At 55.0% G+C, this 25,627-nt stretch overlaps 1 protein-coding gene across 3 annotated transcripts in view; it reads right to left on the bottom strand.

Moving 5' to 3' along the window:
• Nucleotides 1-25,627, bottom strand: part of RANGAP1 (Ran GTPase activating protein 1) — a 368,213-nt gene that overhangs the window by 198,867 nt on the left and 143,719 nt on the right. For all 3 annotated transcript variants that reach the window (XM_085601202.1, XM_085601203.1, XM_085601201.1), the window contains one exon: nucleotides 17,698-17,797. In XM_085601202.1, the coding sequence (XP_085457328.1) occupies nucleotides 17,698-17,797 (100 nt within the window). The remainder of the gene's footprint in view (nucleotides 1-17,697; nucleotides 17,798-25,627) is intronic.

Consider the following 25,627-nt stretch of genomic DNA (forward strand, 5'->3'; position numbering starts at 1 on the left):
GCCTGAATCCGGAAAGATTTTGTCAGCAATAACCTTGCGCGTCGCAAGGCGTCGTCTGCGGCTCCGCGTCAGTCGGCGTCGAGATCGCCGGGATGACGGAGTACTTAGACGCCGCCCACGCGCGCTGACGTCAGTTCTTGTACATAGCTTTCCGCGCCAGGAACGCAGAGCTATGCAAGAGACCGACACTGGTGCCATGAATCTAGGGCCCTGAAATGGAGGACCTTAACCCTAGATATCAGTTCGCAGAACGGGGAGGATGGGTGGGGCGGTAAGGAATCAAACTAACTAATGTTTCTTACAGATATATCATTACCGAAGGTAAGTCACTTGTTCATCTGAAAGAAACACGTTAGTTAGATTCCTTACCTTAGAATAGATACCCCAGCAATACCAACCCCGGTGGTGGGTCTGCGAACCAAGATCACACCAGGAAGCCCTGGAGAACGGAACAGCCAAAGAAGTTGTCTCTCCGGACTTGGCTGTCCAGGCAGTAATGCTTGGCAAACGTGTGCAGCGAAGCCCACGTTGCTGCCTGACAAATGTCCTGCAGAGGGACTCACCATCCCAGGGCAGTAGTAGCTGCCGTGGCCGGGTGAAATGGGCTCTCAGCCCCACAGGAGGATCCTTATTAGCCAAGGAATAAGAGGCCTTAATGCACAAAACGACCCACCGAGAGATGGTTCGCTTGTGCACTGCCCGCCCCTTCTTAGCGCCCACGTAGCCAACAAAGAGTTAGTCGCCCACCCAGAACTGTTTTGTGCGGTCCAGATAGAAGGACAGCGCCCGTTTTGGGTCCAGACGGTAGAGCCTCTCTTCCTCTTTCGAGGGATGCAGAGGCGGAAAGAAGGTGGGCAGTGTAACAGACTGGCCGATGTGAAAAGCAGTTACCATCTTAGGGAGAAAGGAAGGACGAGTCCTGAGAACAACCTTGTCCGGATGGACAGAAAGGAAAGGAGGCTTAGAAGATAGAGCCTGGAGCTCACTCACTCGTCTAGCGGAGGTGATGACAACCAGGAAAGAGGTCTTAATAGTCAGAAGGTGAAGAGGACAATTATGAAGTATCTCAAAGGGAGCGCACATCAGATAGGTTAACACCAGGTTCAAATCCCACTGAGGCATTACGAAAGGCACAGGAGGAAACATATGAGTAATGCCTTTAAAGGATCGAGCAACAACAGGGGATTTGAAAAGAGAAGGCTGATCAGGAAGCCGTAAGAAAGCAGAAATAGCTGAAAGATAGCCCTTGAGGGTGCCCAGAGCAGAGCCCTGCTGGGCCAGGGAAAGAAGAAAAAGGAGAACCTCAGAAAGAGGGGCGGAAAGGGGATCCACAGCCTTTGCTGTGCACCATGCCACAAATTTGTTCCACCTGCAGGCGTATACCATTTTAGTGGAGGGACGCCTGGCTGCCAGAATGACATCACAGACTTCAGGAGGAAAGTCAAATGGCATCAACTGTCGCTGCTCAATCTCCACGCATGGAGGTGGAGGCTGGACAGGTTCGGGCGGAGGACCATCCCCTGCTGCTGCGACTGGAGGTCCTCCTGAAGAGGCAGTCGAATCGGGGGATCGAGCGATAGACTGAGTAGCTCAGGATACCAGTATCTTCGTGCCCAATCCGGAGCCACAAGGATGACTTGGGCCCGGTCGCGCCTGATCTTCTTCAGCACTCTGGGCAGAAGTGGTATAGGCGGAAAGGCGTACAACAGACCGCAACTCCACTCACGACGAAAAGCGTCTCCGAGCGAGTGCCGCCATGGAAATTCCAATGTGCAGAACTGATGACATTACGCATTCTCTTCGGTGGCGAAAAGATCTAACCAAGGCTCTCCCCACTGCCAAAAGAGTCCTTGCGCCACGTCCGAGTTCAGACGCCATTCGTGATCCATCATGCACCGGCGGCTGAGTTCGTCCGCCCTGACGTTCAGAGAGCCCGCCAGGTGTTGAACCACCAGGGTGATGCCCTGATGTTCCAGCCATGTCCAGAGGCGCAGAGCCTCCTGACAAAGGGTCCACGACCCCACCCCGCCCTGTTTGTTGCAATACCACATGGCGGTGGTGTTGTCCGTGAACACCTGCACGACACTTCCCCTGACAGAGGGAAGGAAGGCTTTCAGTGCAAGTCGGATCGCTCTCAACTCCAACAGGTTGATGTGGAGGCGAGACTCCGCCGGAGACCAGAGGCCTCTGATCTCCGCCTCTCCCATATGGCCACCCCATCCTAGGAGGGACGCATCCGTCACTACGACATGCTCCGGTTAGGGAAGGGAGAGGCTCTTGCCCATGACCCAATCGCGGTCCGTGAGCCACCACTGCAACTGCTGTGCAGTGCCCTCCGAGATCTAGACATGGTCGGACAGGTTGCCGTGATGCTGGGCCCACTGAAACTTCAGGTCCCACTGCAGAGCCCGCATGCGCCGCCTGGCGTGATGCACTAGTAGGATGCAGGAGGCCATCAGCCCCAGAAGCCGCAACACTAGCCTGACCGAAACCCAGGATAGAGGCCGAAAGATGGGAATCAGGGCCTGAATATCCCGGACCCGCTGTTCCGGCGGATAGACCCGGAACTGCGCCAAATCGAGAACCGCTCCGATGAAGAGGAGCTTCTGAGAGGGACTCAGGTGTGACTTCGGCACGTTGATGGAAAACCCCAGCAAGTGCAGGAGGTCGGCCGTAGTCTGGAGGTGGGAGACGACTGCATGGGGCGAGCCCGCCTTCAACAACCAGTCGTCGAGATAGGGGAAGACTGGAACCCCTCATCTGCGCAGATGAGCTGCGACCACCGCCATCACTTTCGTGAACACCCGAGGGGCACTGGTAAGGCCGAAGGAGAGCACGGTAAACTGAAAGTGCTTGTGACCCACCGTGAACCGCAGGTAACGCCGGTGAGCCGGCAGGACGGGGATGTGGAAATATGCGTCCTGCAAGTCCAACACTACCATCCAGTCTCCAGGGTCTAGGGCAGCTAGAACCGGAGTAAAAGTTAACATTTTGAACCTTTCCTTCCGGAGGAAGGTATTGACGTTCCAGAGGTCCAAGATAGGGCGTAGGCCCCCTTTGCACTTCTTGGGAACCAGAAAGTAGAGGGAATAACAACCAGGACCTACTTCTGGGCTCGGAACGCGCTCGGCGGCCCCCTTGGCCAAGAGGGCCGAAACTTCCTCGTGGAGAAGATTCAAATGATCCCCCGAGATACGGTGGTGCTGCGGTGCCATGGCTGGAGGTGTCGTCTCGAAGGGGAGGGAGTAGCCCCTTCGGACGATTTGCAGCACCCACCTGTCCGATGTGATGGACCGCCAGTGGAGCAGGTGATGGCGAACTCTGCCGCCCACTGGCGTGGAATGGGCCTGAAAGCTCGGACTAGGAAGGCTTTGAGGCGGATGCTGCCGGGGTGGATGTGGGCTGACCGCGTCGTCCTCCAGAACCGCCTCGGCGGAAACCACGTCCGCGACCGCGCGCAGGTTGGTTCTGCGGCTGGTGGCTAGGCGGACGTGAGGAGGCACCCCTTCCTTGGCCACGAAAGGGGCGAAAGGCGGAAGTTTGCGACCGCGGGCCGAGAGGCCCAAGGACTTGGCCGTAGCCCGGGAGTCCTTAAAGCGATTCAGCGCACTGTCCGCTTTCTCACCAAAAAGGGAGTGCCATCAAAGGGCATGTCCATGAGAGTGCTCTGGACATCTCCCGAAAAGGACGTGGACTGCAGCCAGGCGTGACGTCTAAGCGCCACCGTGGTAGAAATCGCCCTACCCAGCGAGTCCGTAGTGTCAAGCCCACATCGGATTGCATGTCGTGCTGCATCCCTCCCATCGGCCAGAGCCTGGGTAAGTCGTGTCTGGGCCTCCTCCGGGCACAGGGGCAGCACGTCCTCCACCGTATCCCACAGAGAGTGGGAATAATGGTCCAAAAGACAGGCGGTGTTCAAGGACCGCAGACCCAAACTAAGGGGGGAGAACAGCTTTTTGCCAAACTGTTCCAGTCTCTTGGAATCCCGGTCCGGCGGAGCGGTCGGGAAGGAGGATTGGGAGGTAGAAGCCTGGATAACCAGGCTCTCGGGGTGGGGTGTTGGGACAGAAAACTGGGGTCGCCCGGAGCAGGGCGGTGGCGCCTGGCGACGTTCCTGTCCACAGGAGGAACTGTGGAGGGCTTGGACCAGGTGCCCTGCAGAACGTCAATGAGGGCCTCATTGAATTGCAGCAGAGGCTCAGTGGAGCTTGCTGCAGACTGAAGCACCTCAGTGAGGACGTTAGTCCTCACAGCCACGGCAGGCAGCTCGAGCCCAAGGGCTGCGGCCGCCTTGCCACAGTCGGAGGAGAGATGAATCCAGTGTCTGGTGAGGTGTCCAGACCACTGGCCTCCCCCAGTTCATCTGCCCAGTCCTGTGACAGCTGAGCCTGAACGGCCATAGGATCCTCGGACCCCTCCCATTCGCCCCCGTCATCCGATTCCTGGTAAACAGGAGGAAGGATCGGAGCCGGACGATAGACATAATGTGTCTCTAACGGCGCCGTACGCGGCGTCCATCGACGCCGTAATGGCGCCGGATCCGGAGCGGGGCTGAACTGGGGCTCGACGCCGAGCGGAGCCGGCGTCGGAGGTGGAACCGGTGTCGACGCCGGCGGAAGAGGCGTGACGAGGTCGACCGGCGTCGGCGGGGACGAGTCCCTCGGGAACCTGCGGCGTCGAGGCCGGAGCCGACTACGGCGCCGGAGCCGCCGGCATGCAAGGTTGCCCGAAGGTGGTCCGCGGGGCCTGAAGGCGCGCCAGCGGGCGTCGACGGCGGAGCCAGGCTCCTCATGGCCGAGAGGAAGGCACTGACTTCCGCCGGCGTCGCGTCAGTCCCAGGGACCGGCGGGTATGGGGACTTGCGCGACGCCTGCGGCTCCGCTGGAGCCGCGGGGGTGGAACCACCCTGACCCTCGGCCGAGTCGCGCGACCGGCGAGGGGAGTCCGAACAGCGGTGTCACCTCTTGGACTTCTTGGAGTGCTTCGACTTACCCACACACTTGGAGCCAGACGAGCGATGACGACGTCGGCTGCGGCTCCGCGACCGATCCTTGGACCACCTCCTGGACCGGGATCGAGAGGGGCGCGGAGCCGAGTGGCGAAGCTCGAGGAGCTTACGGGACCGCTCCCGTCTAGCCTTCGAGGTCAGGGCCTTGCAGTCCGAACACGACTCCGCATCATGGTCGAGGCCCAAACAGTAAAGGCACCGGCGGTGATGATCCGTAACCGACATCAAGCGGTTGCAGTCAGCACAGGCTTTGAAACCAGGCATCCTACCGGCACCGGAGTCGAGACAAGATCAAAAAGGATCAAAAAACGTAGTCAAAAAAGACTAAAAGGGGTAGCTCTCCCGGATCTGCGCTTACTGGCGCGGAAAAAAGAAGAACTGACGTCAGCACGCGAGGGCGGCGCCTAGCGACGCGCAAGGGGTATTGCTGACGAAAAAAATCTTCCGGATCCAGTCTGACGCCTGGGGATATTCTAAGGTGAGGAATCTAACTAACGTGTTTCTTTCAGATGCACCCCAGACCTTCCTGGTCTGCACCAGAAGCAAGTCCTCCATCCTGCGTGGGTTCCGCTTGCCAAGGCTTGTTGGGTCCTGACTCGACTTCGACGCCGCCGACAGCAAGAGCCTTCGTGACACAGCTCACCTCCTGGTCCTGGTCGTCCTCGACATCTCCCGGTACCCGTGGCTGCTGCGACAAGCTTCACATCTTCACCTCCATCTTCACGACATCGCCTGGTTCCTTCCTGGTTCCTTCCCGGCTCCTGGCTGGTGACCTAGACTCTGTCCCTTCTGCTTGCAGGTTCCTTCCTTCCAGATCCCCACCTTGGGATCCACCGGACACTCTTCACTGACTGCCTGTCAGCAACTTTCTTTCAGGCATCCATAGAAGTCCACGACGAAACCCGACGCAAGTTCACACCTATGCACCAGCAGCCCGTGGGCTAGGTAACTTGGGTACTTCGGTGCTCACAAGGATTTTGACTATCCTAGGGTCTAGTTTCCGAGTCTCTACTTTCTAGCTATACCAGAAGTGTCCTAATACTGCTTATTTCTAACTGCAAGTGATTCTATCGACTTTTACGCATTAGGCGTGAGTGTTTCCACTCTGCACCTGAATCCCGTGGGCCTCCCACTTCCTAACTGTTGGTAGTATAGTGTAGCCCCAGCGATTCCCTAGGCCTAGGCCTATCCTGTGTTCGTGACAGTGGTCCTTATACCACTTACTTAGTATATGGTTTGCGTGGCCCCTAGGGCCTAACTGTATTACTTACCTGTGTGACTTAATGTATGCTTAAATAAGACTGTGTTGTACTTACCTCTAATCTCATAAAGAGTGCTGAGGGTTTGACTAGAATAAATACACTTTATTTTATATATATATCTGTTGTGGTGTCCTTTCATTTGGTATTCAAGGGATTACATATGGTATAACAGCTGGCTTCACATGCCATTCAGAGTTTAGCCTAAGACTACTCTTGTCCATGCTACCACTAGGATAGCTGGTCTATAAGGTTGACTTTACAACCAATCACCATAAGGGTTGTTTGGACTGATACAGGGTGTACACTAGAATTAGTGACATCATATATCAGGCCAACTTCTCAGTCGCAATTGCCCTACCTAGCGAGTCCGTTGTGTCAAGCCCACATCGTATCGAGTACTGTGCTGCATCCCCGCCCTTCGGGAAGAGCTTGGGCGAGCCATTTCTGGGCCTCCTCCGGACACTGGGGCAGCACGTCCGCCACCGTATCCCACAAAGAGTGGGTGTAACGGTCCAAAAGGCACACAGTGTTGATAGACCGCAACCCCACACTAAGGGAGGAGAACAGTTTCTTCCCAAACTGTTCCAACCTTTTGGATTGCCGATCCGGGGGAGCGGACTGGAAGGCGGTCTGGGGGGTAGAGGTCTGGATAACCAGGCTCTCAGGCGTGGGGTGCACCGACAGAAAGCTGGGGTCACCCAGTGCAGGGCGGTGGTCCCGGGCCACGTTCTGGTCCACAGGAGGGACTGTGGAGGACTTGGACCAGGTGCCCATCAGAACATCCGTCAGTACTTCATTGAACTGCAGAAGAGGCTCCGAGGAGCTTAACGGTGGTTGAAGCACTTCAGTGAGGTTAGTCCTCACGGCCACTGCAGGGAGCTCCAGCTGAAGGGCTTCGGCAGCCCTGCGCAGCACCACAAAATAGGTAGCACCCTCCTCCGTAGCCACAGAGGGAGGAGAGATGAAGCCAGTGTCAGGGGAGGTGTCAAGACCACTGGCATCCCCAGCTCTTTTGCCCCGTCCTGAGATAACTGGCACTGCTGTGCCAGAGGGTCCTCAGACCCCTCCCAGTCGTCCCTGTCATCCAACTCCTGGTAGACAGGTGGAAAGGTCAGAGCCGGGCGGTAGATGAATCGGTCATCCATCGGTGCCGCACCGACGCCGGGCCCGGACCGGGACTACACCTGGGGACGACGTCGTCCGAAGACGGCGCTGGGGGCGGCACCGAAGGAGTCGGAGCCAGCGGAGGGGTCGTAAGGTCGACCGGCGTCGACGGGGATCCCCCGGGGGCCTGCGGCGTCGGGACCAAAGTCGACGCCGGCGTCGGGACCAAAGTCGACGCCGGCGTCGGGACCAAAGTCGACGCCGGCGTCGGGACCAAAGTCGACGCCGGCGTTGGGACGCGCCGGGGCCGGAGCTGCCAGCTCGCTAGGTCCCCCAGTCGGACCTGCGGGGCCCGAAGGCGCACCGGCAGGCCTCGACGGCGGAGCGAGACTCCTCATGGCCACGAGGAAGTCTCGGATCTCCGTTGGAGTCGCATCGGGTCCAGGGACCGGAGGGTATGGGGCCGGATGCGACTCTTGCGGCGATGTCGTCTCTTCGACTTCTTGCTGTGCCTCGACTTACCGGAATGCGAGGACTTCGACCCCGATGAGCGGTGATGGCTGCGGCTCCGTGACCGGTCCCTCGACCTCCTCCTCGACCGGGACCTTGAGCGGCGCGGAGCCGAATGCCGGATTGCGAGCAGCTTGCGGGACCGCTCCCGCCTAGCCTTCGAGGTCAAGTCCCGGCAGTCAAGGCACGACTCGGCACCGTGGTCGGCCCCAAGGCAGTAGAGACACCGGCGGTGGTGATCCGTGACCGACATCAGGCGGTGACAGGCGTCGCACGGCTTGAACCCGGGCACCCCTACCGGCACCAGGAGTCGAGGTCGACTCGAAATAGGAACCAAAAAAGTACCAAAAGTTTAGTCAAAAAGTGACTAATGGGTATGCTCTTCCCGGATCTGCGCTTACTGGCGCGGAAAAAAGAACGGACGTCAGCGCGCGAGGGCGGCGTCTAAGTACTCCGACGATGTCATCCCGGCGATCGACGCCGACGACGGACGCGGAGCCGCAGACGACACCTATCGACGCGCAAGGGTATTGCTGACGAAAAATCTTTCCGGATCCAGCCTGACGCCTGGGGATATTCTAAGGTAAGGAATTTAACTAACGTGTTTCTTTCAGATACATATATGGCATCTGCATAATCCCCAAGAGCGACAGTACAACTTTTACTCCGCTGTACATGGCAGCTACTCTCGCCTGGATCCTGTCTTAACGCTTCGGGGTAGCGAGGGGTGGTTCTGTAACGCCTCCATCAAGTCGCAAGGAATCTCAGACGACTTGCCGGTAGAGGTGACCTTGCAGGGCCCGACAAGAACTAATGTACTGCCTCCCAAAATAAACACCTGGGTTTTCAAGAATAAGGATTTGGCCGATCAAACTACAGAGGGGGCAAAACTCTACTTTCAAGAAAATGAGGGATCGGTAGACTCGGCATGCATCCTATGGGAGCCATTGAAGCCAGTAATAAGAGGGCATAAACAGGCCCACCTCGGGGGTTGTAAAAAAGAAAAAAGGATTCAATGGGATACGTTAGAAACAAAGTAGCTACGATGGAGGATAGGATTCTGGCCAGGGAGGAGGTGGACCCACAGCTCGTGCATCAACTTGAATTTAAACGGGAGATGAAGAGCCTTGCAGATAACTCCACGAGGTCAGCTGCCTTAGCAACACAAAGGAGGATATACGCTCCAGGCTACAAGGTCAACAAAATGATTGCCTGGTTGGAAAAGCGGGACAGAGAACGCAATTGGGTGGCTGAGACACGTGACTCTCAGGGGGCAATACACGCAACTGGTGAGGGGATAGCGAGGGCCTTTGCGGAGTATTATGAGGTTTATGCCTCCAACCCAGTCAGAACAGAAACAGACTGTCAGGAACTGATGGTTGATGTTCAGCTACCCACAGTGTCTGATACGCAAAGGAAGGGCATGGAGAAAGATATAATAGCCGGAGAGATCGAGGGGGGTATCCAAGATCTACAGGCAGGGAAGGCTCCGGGACCAAACGGCCTGCCAGCGGAGTTATTCAAGAACATGACGAGCGTTTTGGCGCCATATATCCTGAACATGTTTAAGGAGGCTAGGGACGTGGGTTGCCGGCTATTGGACCAATGAACAGCCACCATTGTGGTTATACCCAAGGTGGGTAAACCGCTGGACCAATTTAGCTCTTACAGGCCCATACCCTTATTAAATATGGAAGTTAAAATCCTCGCTAAAGTCCTGGTGAACCGCCTCTCGGAAGTGATCACGACCCAGATACACCCCGACCAGTCTGGATTCATGCCACGCCGGCGCACCAGACTAAACTTACGTCGCCTGTATGGCGTGATGCATCTGACCAAATCCCATCCGGGTGCGGAAGCAGCGTTGCAGTCATTAGACGCGTGTATGGCGTTCGACAGTATCTAATGGCACTACCTATTCGCAGCCTTGGAAAGATTTAAGTTTGGCCCCCGGTTTCAAACCTGGATTAGACTACTCCACTAAAACCCATTGGCTAGGGCACTGGTAAAGGGCTCCGTCTCCCGCTCCGGGGGACGAGACAAGGGTGCCCACTGTCCCCCGAATTATTCGCGTTGGCACTGGAGCCGCTTGCGGCATGGGTGAGAGGAGACCCGGTGGTCTCCAGAATTGTAGGCGGGGGACAGTGGGAAGAGATAATATACTTATATGTAGATGAATATCCTATATGCAACAAAGCCTCTTATTCAGGATATCAAATTAATTAGTCCCTCAGGTTTATGCTCTCCAATGGGCCACCACCTGCTCTCCCCGGGGGTATAAATATCCAACTGAAAGATAGCTTCAAATATTTGGGTATCACCATCGTCAAAACGGAAACAGGATTTATAGAAAGGAATTTGTTGCGCCAATTGGAACGCCTGAGAAGAGACGCAGCGCATTGGAGGACGCGGCCTATCTCCCTGATGGGGAGAGGGGTTCTATTCAAGATGATGTCATTACCACATATGGTATATGTCCTCCAGAACACCCGGTACAAGGTATCCAACAGATTCTTCAGGGAAGTAGACAGTGAATTGTGGAAACTATTGTGGGATGGGGGATAGCCCATCTAGGAGACATATGGAGGGGCCCAGCGATAATCTCGTTAGAAGATCTACAGCAGGAGTTTCAGCTAGCGGAAGCAGAAAGATATAGGTATATGAAGTTGGGGAATGCACTCCGTAGTCATATTAGAGAGGGGAACGCATTCAGGAATATAGCCCCCTGGAAGACCGACTCTTATTAGACCCAATTCCAGAAAAGGTATTATCCCTTACACATAGGAAGATTGTAAACAATTCGACCGACCCCCTGGGGGCACTGTGGGAGGCCTGGGAGACTATCAGCAGCCTATTGGAAGACAATGATTGGGTAGAGGCCATACAAAGCCCAAGAGAAGTAGCAGTAAGAGAAAGATTCAGGCTAGTAGTTAAGGATTCTCCATAGGGCCTACTCTTTAAGTATACTCATGCACAAACTTGGGCGGAACCACACAGATAGCTGCATGAGGGGCTGAGACCGAAGGGGTACCTTCTTTCACATCATTTGGGAGTGTCCAGTTATACAACAATATTGGGGGAAAGTAGTACGAGTGATGTCAGAGGTCCTGGGGCAAGAAATTCCTATAGATGCCAGATGTCACATACTATGTGTTACGGGGGAACAGATATGTTCAAAATACCAGAAAATGTGGTTTATGGTGGCGGCAATGGTGGCTAAGGGGAACATTGCCAGGGTGTGGGGAGCCGCCCTACCACCGAAGGTGAATCAATGGAAGGCCGAACTAGATTGGTGTTGTGACACTGAAAAAGTAGTATATGAGAGCAGGGGTTGCCCTAGGAAATGGAAGAAAATGGGAAAGGAGGTTAGATAATGGGCTTGATACCAGATGGTGAAAGAGATATTAACAATAAGAGGTCCAGGAGCCGAGCGCGCATCCAAGATGGCCGCGTAGGTGCGAGGCTCCCGAGGACCTCCGCAACCTCCTACGTCTATCCTGTCTTCATCCTGAATTGGTTGAGGGGACTGTGTCGATGAACCTGAGCTGAGGTGGTACCCGTTCTCCTTTTTCGCATCGGACCTCGGGTGTCGGAATGAGTACCGAATGAAGTTTGCGGCCTGCTTCTCTCCTGACCCAGGACTCGAGTTTGGGGGTGACCCAGTGGAGAAGTGAATAACAACGGCAGGACGGGCCCGGCGAGTCGCGTACCCCACACTTTCACTTTTGAGTCCCCTTGCCGTCATCGCGAGTGGGATTACGGCGCTTCTTTGTGTGGTGGTGGCCTCGCTGGGGGACCCTGCCTGACTGTTTGCGGGGACCCACTCCGCCTTCCTGAGGTGACCTCCGGCCTTGATTGCTGGCTCTCCACTGCGAGAGCGGTGAGGGTGTGAGATATACGACGATGGCCACGAAGCAGGATGGAGATCGGTCGAAGGCCAAATCGACCCGGCGTGGCACCGCACTTCAAGTCAACGTTATGGATCGCTACACCCTCCCGAAGGGGTCTCCCGGCGGATCGCATAAGTCTTCCGAGTGCCTCCCGGATGCCCAGGAGTCGCCTGCGGATCTGACTTTGCAGGACGTCATGGGCGCCATTGCCGAGATGAAGACCTCAGTGGGCCAACAATTCGACACTTTGGCGCACAAACTCGACGCGGTCCTCATCGATGTCAACCTTGTGAGAGCTGATCTCTCCAAGACAAATGACCGTGTTGACTCTTTGGCTCATACTGCGTCGGGTCTCACAACTGAGGTAGTGGCCCTCCAGACGGAGGTACGCCGGCTCCGGCAGGCAAGTGCACTCACGGATCGGCGCCTGGAGGACTCCGAGAGCAGGGCCCGGAGGAATAACGTCCGCATTATCGGAGTGCCTAAGGGACGGGAGGATTCGGCGGCGGATCTCTTTGTGGAGGGCCTGATTTCTAACCATATCCAGCCTCGAGGACTGAGTAAATTCTTTGCGGTGGAAAGGGCCCATAGAGTTCCCGGTGGTAGGCCGAAGGTCGGAGCTCCCCCGCGGCCTCTTATTGCCCGTATTTTCAACTTTCGGGACAGGGATGCGATTTTGCAAGCTTCCAGACTGCACGGGCCGCTTAAGTTGGAGAACACGGAGGTGAACTTTTATCCTGACTTCACGCAGGCGGTTCAGAAACAGAGACTGAGTTTTATGGGTGTCAAGCGGCGGCTTCGAGACATGAACTTAAAATACGCAATGCTTTTCCCGGCCAGGCTGCGTGTGGAGGTTGATGGTCGCACCCATTTTTTTGACCAGCCTGAGCCGGCCGGGGACTGGTTGGACACTTTGTCTGGGAGGCACGATCGGGATGGGACGGGGGCAGCGGGAGGAGAGTGCCCACCGGACCGGGTATGAGGTATTGACACTGATGCACATTCTTGATGATGCCACGTCTTGGCCACGCTTGGGGACTTTTGACTGGTGTGTCTTGTTCCCCCACCAGTGGAGGTTGTGCTGTGTCTCGCGGGGGTTCTCTTTCCTCCTCTAGGGGGTCTTTGTAGCGTAGTTCGTAACGGGGCGACAGGCACACTGCAAGTTGGGGGGCTGTTTGGGCTCATGCAGGGGTGCAGGGAATGGGGAGTTTTGGTTGGGATGCAGGGTTGGGGTTGGATGTTGTTTATTTGTACCACAAGGCAGGAGTGTTGTTGTGCTATCCTCGGGGTGCTCTCTGGGGGGGGGGGGGACTGATTGGCTTTGATTATGATGGGGGGTAGGGGACTGAGCCTTTTATCCTGGAATGTTAATGGACTGGGGGACAGGATAAAACGGGGGGTGGTCCTGCAGTTCTTAAAGCGGATTTCACCCGCAATAGTATTTCTGCAGGAAACACACCTCATTGGAAATTCCTATCGCGCTATGAACAGACGGGGCTATCGCCTTGTAGCTCACTCGGGCTTCACATCTGGTTCGAGGGATGTGGGCATTTTGGTTAAAGCCTCGCTCCCATTGGAGGTTGATGAGGTGCTCCATGATGACAGGGGACGATATACGGCTCTGGTGGGTAGGCTGGAGGGTAAAGTGATTGTTTAAGTTTCTGTTTATGTCCCGCCAGGGTTGCAGACGACTACTTTCGCCGACTTGGGGCGCCTTCTTCTTGGGCTGCCGGAGGGGATTCTAGTGGTTGGGGGGGGGGGGGGGACTTTAACGCTGTGGTTTCCGGAACTGAGGATCGTCACCCGCCCAGGGATCTCCCCCGCGCCCAGGCTTGGTTGGCTGGCCTCTTGGATACCCTGGGGCTGGTGGATTGTTGGCGGCTGAAACACCCCACGCAGAGACAATACACCTTTCATTCTGGGGCTCATGGCAGTCTTTCAAGGCTTGATTATGTCCTGATGCCAGCAGCACAGGCGGGGAGGGTTGGAGAGGTGCGACACCTAGCTCGGGGTATTTCAGATCACTCCCCGCTCCTGTTGCACTTCGACATTGTCCCGAGGGGGGAGGGGAGGGTGGTCCTGATCAACCCCTGGTACCTGCGTGACCCCACAATTCGCGCAGATTTGGTTTAATCTCTTGAGCGATATTTTGAAGACAATGTGGGATCTGTGTCGTCTGCTGTTTCTTTGTGGGAGGCCTTCAAGTCGGTGCTCCGGGGGTAGGCCCTGTCCCTCATCTCCCATTCCCGGAGGCGCGCGCGGGAGGAGGTGATCCGTATCGAATCTGAGATAACGGAGTTGGAGGGTGATCTGGAGTGTGGGGTCGCGGACGACAAATTGCATGCTCTCAGACTTAAGCAGGCGGACTACAGGGCCCTAGTCACGGAGGCGGCCAGGGGCTTGAGTAGAGAGCAACAGGGGCGGCTGTATGATGTGGGTGATAAGGCTGGTAAACTGATTGCGTGGTTGGATAAAAGGGAGAGAGCGAGTCGCGTGGTCCCGTTGATTGAGAGACTGGATGGTGTGTGTGTTACTGAGCCGGAGGAAATTGTTGCTTGTTTTGCTGAGTATTTCCGGGGGGTGTATTCCCCCGGTATCTTCCCGCTCGGAAGAGGATTCCCATGACCTGCTTAAAGACATTGCGCTGCCTTCCCTCTCGGAGGAGGATAAACTGTTGTTGGATGCGGCTCCGACATCTGATGAGATAGCCCTCGCCATACGTTCGGTCGCCTCTGGCAAGGTCATGGGTCCTAATGGCCTGCCCATCGAATTGTACAAATTGCGACCGGACACGCTGGCTCCGCATCTCCGTGATATGTTCCTCGCGGCCCGGTCGGCGGGTTCCCTCCCGCTGGACCAGCGTCTTGCCACTATTGTAGTTATTCACAAGGAGGGGAGGCCGCGGGATCGGGTCACGTCTTATAGGCCTATCTCGTTGTTGAATGCGGAGCCGAAAATTCTCGCCAAGGTGCTGGCTAATCGGCTGGTTGGCGTGGTGTGCGATCTGATCCATCAAGACCAGTCCGGCTTTATCCCTCATCGCAACACCGCGCTCAACCTGCGGCGTCTGCATGGGGTGCTCGCGAGGGTACCGTTTATACGAGAGCCAGACATTTTGGCGTCCTTGGACGCCACTATGGCGTTTGACACGCTTGAGTGGCCTTCTATTTGGGCGGCGCTGGCTAAGTTTGGGTTTGGCCCGGGATTCATTGGCTGGGTGAAATTGTTATATTCCGGACCGCTGGCGCAGGTGGTTGTGAAAGGTAGAGTATCGGCTCCCTTTGAATTGGGCAGGGGCACGCGGCAGGGCTGCCCGCTGTCGCCGCTCCTCTTTGCGCTTGCCTTGGAGCCTCTGGCGGAGATGCTGCGGTGGAACCCTTCGATTCGTGGTCTCCGATGGACACCCGAGTATGAGGATCGCGTCTCCCTTTACGCGGATGATATTCTTTTGTACCTTGCTTCCCCGCGTAAATCATTGATCGTGTTAGTGGATGTTTTGCGTTCATTTGGTTGCAACTCCGGATTAGTCATCAACTGGGCTAAATCCTGTGTGTATGTCCTTTCGGGAGAGGCTCCTATCCTTCCACGGGGTTGCCCTATCCAGGTTGCTCCACAGGGATTTAAATACCTGGGTATCTTTATTACCCTTGACGCTGCGGCCCGCTATACACAGAACTTACTCTTCCCCCCCCCCCCCCCCCCTCCGGCGCCTGAAGGAGGATGTGGCGCGTTGGAGGCGCTTGCCGCTCTCGCCGCTCGGCCGTGCGGCACGGTTTAAAATGATGTCGCTGCCACGTTTCTTATACGCCCTACAAAACACGATGGACGTCGTCCCGGCACGCTACTTTCGGGAGGTGGAGGGTCTGCAGCGTCACCTGTTTTGGGATGGGAGGCCGCGTATCGCCCTCGCGAAGCTAACTCTCCCGTGGTATGACGGGGGGGGTCGCCCTCCCAGACATCAAACGGTATTACTGGGCCTCCCAGCTGGCTGCGATAAACCATGGCCTCTACGGGCCCGCCCTTAACCCGGCTTTTGAAATGGATAAATTGTTACTGCCGGGAGGCGACTATAATCGTGCGCTCTACTCAAGATCGCTCGACGCACGCCTGACGGGTGCCACGCGGGTCGCGGTACGGGTGTGGCACGCGGCGAACTTGGCGATGGGATGGAAGGATCGGTTGACCCGGGCGACGCCATTGTATGCATCGGAGCGATTGGGCTGCTTGTGGACCTCGAAAGGCTTTGAGAAGTGGGACACAATAGGTATCAGTAAGGTGGGTGATCTTTGGACGAGGGGGGGATTTAAACCGTTCGATGTGCTGCAGGCGGAATTCCAGTTGCATGACAGGGAGTACTTCCGGTATATACAGGTTCGTCACGCGCGGTGTTCTGTATTCCCAGATGTGGCGTCCATCCCGGAGTGCTCCCCCCTGGAAGATAGGGTGCTAGATGGGCATGTCCCGGACGGCACTATCTCATTGATCTATAAAAAGCTCATCAACGATCGCTCGGGACTGCTGACTGGCCTTCGCGAGGCATGGGTCGCCGATGGATTGGAGCTGGATGACGAGGACTGGGTGTCTGCGGTGGCCTCCCCGAAAGAGGTGGCCATACCGGCCCGCCTTCGTTTCGTCCAGCTCAAGATACTCCACAGGGTCTACGTTACGGGACCGGGTCTGATGCGTATGGGATATGCCGTGGATGGGATGTGTAAGCGTGGGTGTGGTTTGCTGGAGACCTTCCATATTTTGTGGGAATGCCCGGAGGTGGCGCGATTCTGGCGTGGTGTACATGCGGTGCTGCAAGCGGTCACGCGTGTGGCGCTGTTTCCCGAGGCTAGGAGATGTTTGTTGAATGTGTGGGAGCCAACTGATTACACGGTGCCGCAGACGTGGTGGGTGACTCTGGGATATATGGTATCCAAGCGTGACATAGCCCAATTGTGGGGTTCCCAGAGGTCGCCAACGGTCTCGGTGTGGAAGGACAACATGGATTGGTGTATGTTTCGGGAGAAGGTAGTGTATGTTGCGAGAGGTAAGCCTGGGAAATGGGTGAAGGTGTGGGGCCCCTGGAACTCCTATCGTGGCGGGATTTGTGCCCCGCCACTGACGCCTGATTCGGCAGTGGCCCAGTCACCCTAGTCTGCTTGTTCCCTTGGTCCTGGGTATCGGTTTCGCATTGTTTTTGTTTTGGACCGCCCCCTCCCCTATTTCTGTGGATCGGTAGGGTCCTCCCCAGGGGGGGCTCAAAATGCTGCTTTGACTTTCGCTGCCTTGTGGATTTGTTTATTGTTTCTCTTAAAAATGGAACCGCCAATTGGGGGCTTCGGATGGTGTGGCCGCCACACTTCCTTCGATTTCTGGGACCTTTATCATTTGTCGTTTGTGTATCAATAATTGTATTTATGCTCCCACTGTTTGCTAGCGGCCGGCCGGAAGGTTGTAGGCCCATCCTTGTATATTTTTCGTATACTGTAATAAAGGTTTCAAAAAAAAAGAAAAAAAAAAAACCAATAAGAGGTCCGATATATAAGTTCTGGAATGTATGGTGCACCAATTGATCAAAAAACTGGATATGTATGCTTTTGTGTCTATATCAATTGTCCGTGAATATTGTACTGTATACTGCAAATGATGTGCGCTTAAAAAAAAAGATTTGTAAAAAAAAAAAAAAAAACGAGGGCAACAGCAGTAGATGTTTAAAACAGGATGACATAAAAACAAATATGCTAATGAAATGTAGACATCTTTGTGCTACTGAAAGTTCATCTTATTTTCGCAACTCCAAACATGCCCAGCTGAAGCTTTTAAGTAGGCAGTTACATAAAGCATGCAACACTGATGCAGCTGGCATTCCACACTATGTACTAGTTCAAACAGAGAAGAGGGAGGACTAGACATCACATAGGTGGTCATCACTCACCATTCAAATCTAGTTTCTCCAATTCCGACTTGTCCTCCAAAGCCTGTGCGACAGCAAGTGCAGCTTCCTGCCTGATCTCACAGAATGATAGGTTCAGCTCCTGGGGAAGAGACAGAGAAGGCAGAGAGATAAATAACTTGAGACAGTAAATGTGTACATCACCGGATAGACAAGTCTACTCCCCCTTCCCTCCTGACTTTACTAACTTCTATGTTCCTGAAGATCACCAACAATGTAGGCTGGCCATATCAGAAGAAATCAAAATATATTCTCCTTTTTTCATAAAATATCTAAAGGGAAATTTCCGAAAGCCAAAGAGACGGATTGCCTATTGATGCTGTACAGCTGTGTGATGACCAAACCTCAGCATGTCCAAATCTAAGATTACCCATGTCCATCTGCTCCTTTTTGATCTTTGAAATCACTCTCCATTTGCCAGAAATGTCATCCATGTTGACAGTTGCCCACACCAATTATTACATCAACAAGCTGTCAAAAATAATGAGCAATGTTGTGATTCAAGAAATAAAAATGAAAAGAGGAACTCTAGAGAAATATGAAATCATGGCTCCAGCACAAATATAAAAGCGGGAGCAGCATGTACTCTATTTGGAGAGGGCTGAAAGAACAAGGAGCAGTGGAGAGGCGGCAAGGTGAAAATAAAGAGGAAACCCAACAAAAACATTAAGTCAGGTGTGAGAAGTTGGCCTGATATATGATGTCACTAATTCTAGTGTACACCTTGTATCAGTCCAAACAACCCTTATGGTGATTGGTTGTAAAGTCAACCTTATAGACCAGCTATCCTAGTGGTAGCATGGACAAGAGCAGTCTTAGGCTAAACTCTATATGGCATGTGAAGCCAGCTGTTATACCATTTGTAATCCCTTGAATACCAAATGAAAGGACACAACAGATGTATATAAAAATAGAATGTATTTATTCTAGTCAAACCCTCGGCACTCTTTATGAGATTCGAGGTAAGTACAACACAGTCTTATTTAAGCATAAATTAAGTCACAGAGGTAAGGAATACAGTTAGGCCCTAGGGGCCACGCAAACCATATACTAAGTAAGTGGTATAAGAACCACTGTCACGAACACAGGATAGGCCTAGGCCATCGCTGGGGCTACACTATACTACCAAAAGTTAGGAAGTGGGAGGCCCACGGGATTCAGGTGCAGAGTGGAAACACTCACGCGTAATGCGTAAAAGTTGTGAGAAATAGTAGTTGTTAGAATTAAACAGTTTTAGGACACTTCTGGAATAGCTAGAAAGTCGAGACTTCGGAAACTAGACCCTAGGATAGTCAATACCCTTGTGAGCACCGGAGTACTCAAGTTACCTAGCCCACGGACTGCGGGTGCATAGGTGTGAACTTGCGTCGGGTTTCGTCGTTGACTTCTATGGATGCCTGAAGGAAAGTTGCTGACAGGCAGTCAGTGAAGAGTGTCCGGTGGATCCCAAGGATGGAATCAAGAAGGAAGGATACCTGCAAGCAGAAGGGACAGAGTCTAGGTCACCAGCCAGGAAGGAACCAGGAAGAACCCAGGCGATGTCGTGCAGATGCAGGTGAAGAGGTGAAGTTTGTCGCAGCAGCAACGGGTACCAGGAGGCGTCGAGGACGACCAGGACCAGGAGGCGAGCTGTCCCACGAAGGCTCTTGCTGTCGGCGGCGTCGATGTCGAGCTAGGACCCAACAAGCCTTGGCAAGCAGAACCCACGCAGGATGGAGGACTTGCTTCTGGTGCAGACCAGGAAGGTCTGGGGTGCTTCTCTTTCACAGAGGAGCGGGTGCCAGTCTGGAGGAGCCGGACCAGCAAGATGAAAACAAAGGTTCGTCATCGCAGAGGCTACTAGCCAACGGGCCAGCAACCGGACAACACGTCGAGCAACTCAGGTGCAGAAGGGCCCCACGCAGAACACGTGAAGTGTGGGGAGCTGACCTTCTTTGCAGATGGTGCTCTGGATTGGGGCTTCTCAATTCGCCAAGCACAGCCTCGAGGAAGCCTAAGAAGTCGCGCTAGTCAGTTACTAGCCACTTTTCCCAAGTCGCCGGTCCCACGTCCCTCGTCGCCTCCACGGGTCTCAGCTTCGCTGCAGATGTGGATCTGGGTCAGAGGTGTCTGGAAGTCTCGGCGCTGGTCAGTTTCTGCAGTCGTCCCTCGTAGGATCAGTCACAAAGCAAGCAGCGGTCGCTGGATGGTGCCTGATTGCCCAGGGTGGTCACTCCTTGGCCACAAGGGAGATTTCTTCAGTCTTCTTCCTGAGGTCGAATGTCGAAGGTCCAGAGTTTCTGTTCAAGTTGCAGATTCAGGTTAATCTTATTTAGCAGGGCTCAGCTACCTACTGATATACTGGGGCTAGTGGGCTGAGCTACCTGCAAAGTCCCTCCTATGGGTGGGACCAGGAAGGGGGAGGCTACACCCCCTTTCCTTTGTCCAGTTTCGCGCCAGAGCTGGGGCTGGAGTGCCCCAGCACCGGTTTGAACTGGACTATGCATGGAGCACCTTGTGTGCCCCAGGCATGTCTCATTGCATTCAGCCCTCCCTGCCCCAATACACTAAAGTCTGTCTGGGGAGGTGCTAGCACCTCCCGAAGCAGGAAACCTATTGTCCAGGCCTCCCTGGCTGGGAGGGCTCCCAGCTGCAGGAGGTCAGACTAGTGTCTGTGGCAGCAGCATCCATTTTGTGATGCTGAGGCTTTGGTCAGAGTTAAACAGCAAAGTAGGATTTTAACGAACAAGTTACTTACCTTTGGTAACGATGTATCTGTAAGAAACATTAGTTAGATTCCTCACCTTAGAATATCCCCAGGCGTCAGACTGGATCCGGAAGATTTTTCGTCAGCAATACCCCTTGCGCGTCGCTAGGCGTCGTCTGCGGCTCCGCGTCCGGCGTCGTGCGCCGGAATGACGTCGGAGTACTTAGACGCCGCCCTCGCGCGCTGACGTCAGTTCTTGTACATAGCCTTCCGCGCCAGGAACACAGAGCCATGCAAAGACCGACACTGGTGCCAAAAATAAGATCTAGGGGCCTGAAAAGGATAACCTTAACCCTAGATGTCAGTTCGCAGAACGGGGAGGATGGGTGGGTCGGTGAGGAATCTAACTAATGTTTCTTACAGATACATCGTTACCGAAGGTAAGTAACTTGTTCATCTGAAAGAAACACGTTAGTTAGATTCCTCACCTTAGAATAGATACCCAAGCAATACCATCCCCGGTGGTGGGTCTGCGAACCAAGATCACACCAGAAAGTCCTGGAGGACAGAACGGCCAAAGAAGCCATCCCTCCGGACTTGGCTGTCAAGGCAATAATGCCTGGCAAACGTGTGTAGCGAAGCCCACGTCGCCGCCTGACAGATGTCCTGCAAAGGGACTCCCCGTCCCAAGGCAGTAGTAGCCGCTGTGGCCTGAGTAGAATGGGCGCGCAGCCCAACAGGAGGGGTCCTTTTTTGCCAAAGAGTAACAAATTTTGATGCACAAAACGACCCACCGAGAGATGGTCCGTTTGTGCACAGCTTTCCCCTTCTTAGCACCCACGTATCCAACGAAAAGTTGGTCGTCCACCCGGAACTGCTTTGTGCGGTCCAAATAAAAGGAGAGCGCACGTTTTGGGTCCAGACGGTGGAGCCTCTCTTCCTCTTTGGAAGGATGTGGAGGCGGAAAGAAGGTGGGCAAGGTGACAGACTGCCCAAGATGAAATGGAGTCACCACTTTCGGAAGAAAGGAGGGACGAGGCCGAAGGACAACCTTGTCCGGATGAACAGACAGAAAAGGAGGCTTTGAAGATAAAGCCTGGAGCTCACTCACCCGTCTAGCCGAGGTGATGGCTACCAGAAAAGCAGTCTTAAGAGTCAGAAGACGAAGAGGACAATTGTGAAGAGGCTCGAAGGGAGCGCACATCAGGAATGTCAAGACCAGATTCAAGTCCCACTGAGGCATTACAAAAGGGACAGGAGGGAACGTGTGAGTAATGCCTTTTAGAAAGCGTGTAACCACAGGGGACTTGAAAAGAGAAGGCTGATCAGGAAGCCGCAAGAAGGCGGAGATGGCAGCAAGATAACCTTTCACGGTGCCCAGGGCAGAGCCCTGCCGGGCCAGAGAGAGAAGAAAGAGGAGAACCTCAGAAAGAGGGGCGGAAAGGGGATCCACAGCCTTTGCTGTGCACCATGCCACAAATTTGTTCCACCGGCAGGCGTATACCGTCTTTGTGGAGGGACGCCTGGCTGCCCGAATGATATCGCAGACTTCAGGAGGCAAGTCGAATGGCATCAACTGCCGCCGCTCAATCTCCACGCATGGAGGTGGAGGCTGGACAGGTTCGGGTGGAGGACCGTCCCCTGCTGCTGCGACAGACAATCCTCCCGAAGGGGCAGACGTATCGGGGGATCGGTCAACATACTGAGTAGCTCGGGATACCAGTATCTTCGTGCCCAATCCGGAGCCACCAAGATGACTTGGGCCCGGTCGTGCCTGATCTTCTTCAGCACTCTGGGCAGAAGTGGTATAGGCGGAAAGGCGTACAACAGACCGCAACTCCACTCGTGACGAAAAGCGTCGCCGAGCGAGTGCCGCCTTGGAAATTCCAACGCGCAGAACTGCTGACATTGCGCGTTATCTTCGGTGGCGAATAGATCTAACCAAGGCTCTCCCCACTGCTGAAAGAGACCTTGCGCCACTTCGGAGTTCAGACGCCATTCGTGATCCATCATGCACCGGCGGCTGAGTTTGTCCGCTCTGGCGTTCAGAGAGCCTGCCAGATGTTGAACCACTAGGGTGACGCCCTGGTGTTCCAGCCACGTCCAGAGGCGCAGAGCCTCCTGACAAAGGGTCCACGACCCCACCCCGCCCTGTTTGTTGCAATACCACATGGCGGTGGTGTTGTCCGTGAACACCTGCACGACACTGCCCCTGACAGAGGGAAGGAAGGCTTTCAGTGCAAGCCGGATCGCTCTCAACTCCAACAGGTTGATGTGGAGACGAGACTCCGCCGGAGACCAGAGGCCTCTGATCTCCGCCTCTCCCATATGGCCACCCCATCCCAGGAGGGACGCATCCGTCACTACGACATGCTCCGGTTGGGGAAGGGAGAGGCTCCTGCCCATGACCCAATCGCGGTCCGTGAGCCACCACTGCAACTGCTGTGCAGTGCCCTCCGAGATCAAGACATGGTCGGACAGGTTGCCGTGATGCTGGGCCCACTGAAACTTCAGGTCCCACTGCAGAGCCCGCATGCGCCGCCTGGCGTGATGCACTAGTAGGATGCAGGAGGCCATCAGCCTCAGAAGCCGCAACACTAGCCTGACCGAAACCCAGGATAAAGGCCGAAAGATGGGAATCAGGGCCTGTATATCCCGGACCCGCTGTTCCGGTGGATAGACCCGGAACTGCGCCGAATCGAGAACCGCTCCGATGAAGAGGAGCTTCTGAGAGGGACTCAGGTGTGACTTCGGCACGTTGATGGAAAACCCCAGTAAATGCAGGAGATCCGCCGTAGTCTGGAGGTGGGAGACGACTGTCTGGGGCGAGCCCGCCTTCAACAACCAGTCTTCGAGATAGGGGAAGACTGGAACCCCTGATCTGCGCAGATGAGCTGCGACCACCGCCATCACTTTCGTGAACACCCGAGGGGCACTGGTGAGGCCGAAGGGGAGCACGGTAAACTGAAAGTGCTCTTGGCCCACCGTGAACCGCAGGTAACGCCGGTGGGCCGGCAGGACGGGGATGTGGAAATAAGCGTCCTGCAAGTCCAACGCTACCATCCAGTCTCCGGGGTCTAGGGCAGCTAGAACCTGAGCCAAAGTCAACATCTTGAACCTTTCCTTCCGGAGGAAGGCATTGACGTTCCGAAGGTCCAAGATAGGGAGGAGGCCCCCTTAGCCCTTCTTGGGAACCAGAAAGTAGTGGGAATAACAACACCGACCTACTTCTGGGCTCGGAACGCGCTCGACGGCCCCCTTGGCCAAGAGGGCGGAAACCTCCTCGTGGAGAAGATGCAAGTGATCCCCCGAGATACAGTGGTGCTGCGGTGGCATAGTTTACGTAGTGGGTCGCGACACTGCTCGTCATACTAGCAAATAGCCCCAAAGAATTCTGGATAATGTAGTGGCAGCGGTGAGTACGCCTATGCCACGAGTATGTGAAATAATGCCATCCCTGGACACGTGTTTCGAGGTAATTGCCTCTCGTCAGCAGGGAGCAGGTAGGTATGCGGGGTGCCAAGTAGACTGCCAAAATATATAGGTAAAGTACCTTTCAAGGCGCGCAGGTGCAGACACCAGGCTCGTCAGCCCAAAGTCGCTCGAAAGAGCTTTAAATAGTTTACGTAGTGGGTCGCGACACTGCTCGTCATACTAGCAAATAGCCCCAAAGAATTCTGGATAATGTAGTGGCAGCGGTGAGTACGCCTATGCCACGAGTATGTGAAATAATGCCATCCCTGGAGAGGCAACTACCTCGAAACACGTGTCCAGGGATGGCATTTATTATTACACTTCGTAGCATAGGTGTACTCGCCGCTGCTACTCTATCATCCAGAATCCTATGGGGCTACTTGCTAAAGACCAGCGGAGTGCGACCCACGTGAAAATAATGTTTGAAGCTCCCTGAGCGATTGGCTGACGAGCCTGGAGTCTGCACCCGCGCGCCGCCACGAAAGGTACTTAAACCTCATATCTTTTGGCAGTCTACGGCACCCCCTACACAGTCCTGCTCCCTGCTGACGAGAGGCAACTACCTCGAAACACGTGTCCAGGGATGGCATTTATTATTACACTTCGTAGCATAGGTGTACTCGCCGCTGCTACTCTATCATCCAGAATCCTATGGGGCTACTTGCTAAAGACCAGCGGAGTGCGACCCACGTGAAAATAATGTTTGAAGCTCCCTGAGCGATTGGCTGACGAGCCTGGAGTCTGCACCCGCGCGCCGCCACGAAAGGTACTTAAACCTCATATCTTTTGGCAGTCTACGGCACCCCCTACACAGTCCTGCTCCCTGCTTACGAGAGGCAACTACCTCGAAACACGTGTCCAGGGATGGCATTTATTATTACACTTCGTAGCATAGGTGTACTCGCCGCTGCTACTCTATCATCCAGAATCCTATGGGGCTACTTGCTAAAGACCAGCGGAGTGCGACCCACGTGAAAATAGTGCTGCGGTGGCATGGCTGGAGGGGTCGTCTCGAAGGGGAGGGAGTAGCCCCTTCGGACGATTTGCAGCACCCACCTGTCCGATGTGATGGACCGCCAGTGGAGCAGGTGATGGCGAACTCTGCCGTCCACTGGCGTGGAATGGGCCTGAAAGCTCGGACTAGGAAGGCTTTGAGGCGGATGCTGCCGGGGTGGATGTGGGCTGACCTCGTCTTCCTCCAGATCCGCCGCGGCGGAAACCACGTCCGCGACCGCACGCAGGTTGGTTCTGCGGCTGGTGGCTAGGCGCACGTGAGGAGGCACCCCTTCCTTGGCCACGAAAGGGGCGAAAAGCGGAAGATTGCGACCGCAGGGCCGAGAGGCCCAAGGACTTGGCCGTAGCCCGGGAGTCCTTAAAGCGGTTCAGCGCACTGTCCGCCTTCTCGCCAAACAGGCGAGTGCCATCAAACGGCATGTCCATGAGAGTGCTCTGGACATCGCCGGAAAACGACGTGGACCGCAGCCAGGCGTGACGTCGAAGCGCCACAGTGGTGGACATGGCCCTACCCAGCGAGTCCGTGGTGTCAAGCCCACAACGTATGGCATGTCGCGCGGCATCCCTCCCATCGGCCAGAGCCTGGGTAAGTCGTGTCCGGACCTCCTCCGGACACAGGGGCAGCGCGTCCTCCACCGCATCCCACAGAGAGTGGGAATAACGGTCCAAGAGACAAGCGGTGTTCAAAGACCGCAGGCCCAAACTAAGGGATGAGAACAGTTTCTTGCCAAACTGCTC

This window comes from Triturus cristatus, chromosome 4_2 (genome assembly GCF_964204655.1).
Source record: "Triturus cristatus chromosome 4_2, aTriCri1.1, whole genome shotgun sequence".
In the NCBI taxonomy this organism is placed as follows: domain Eukaryota; kingdom Metazoa; phylum Chordata; class Amphibia; order Caudata; family Salamandridae; genus Triturus; species Triturus cristatus.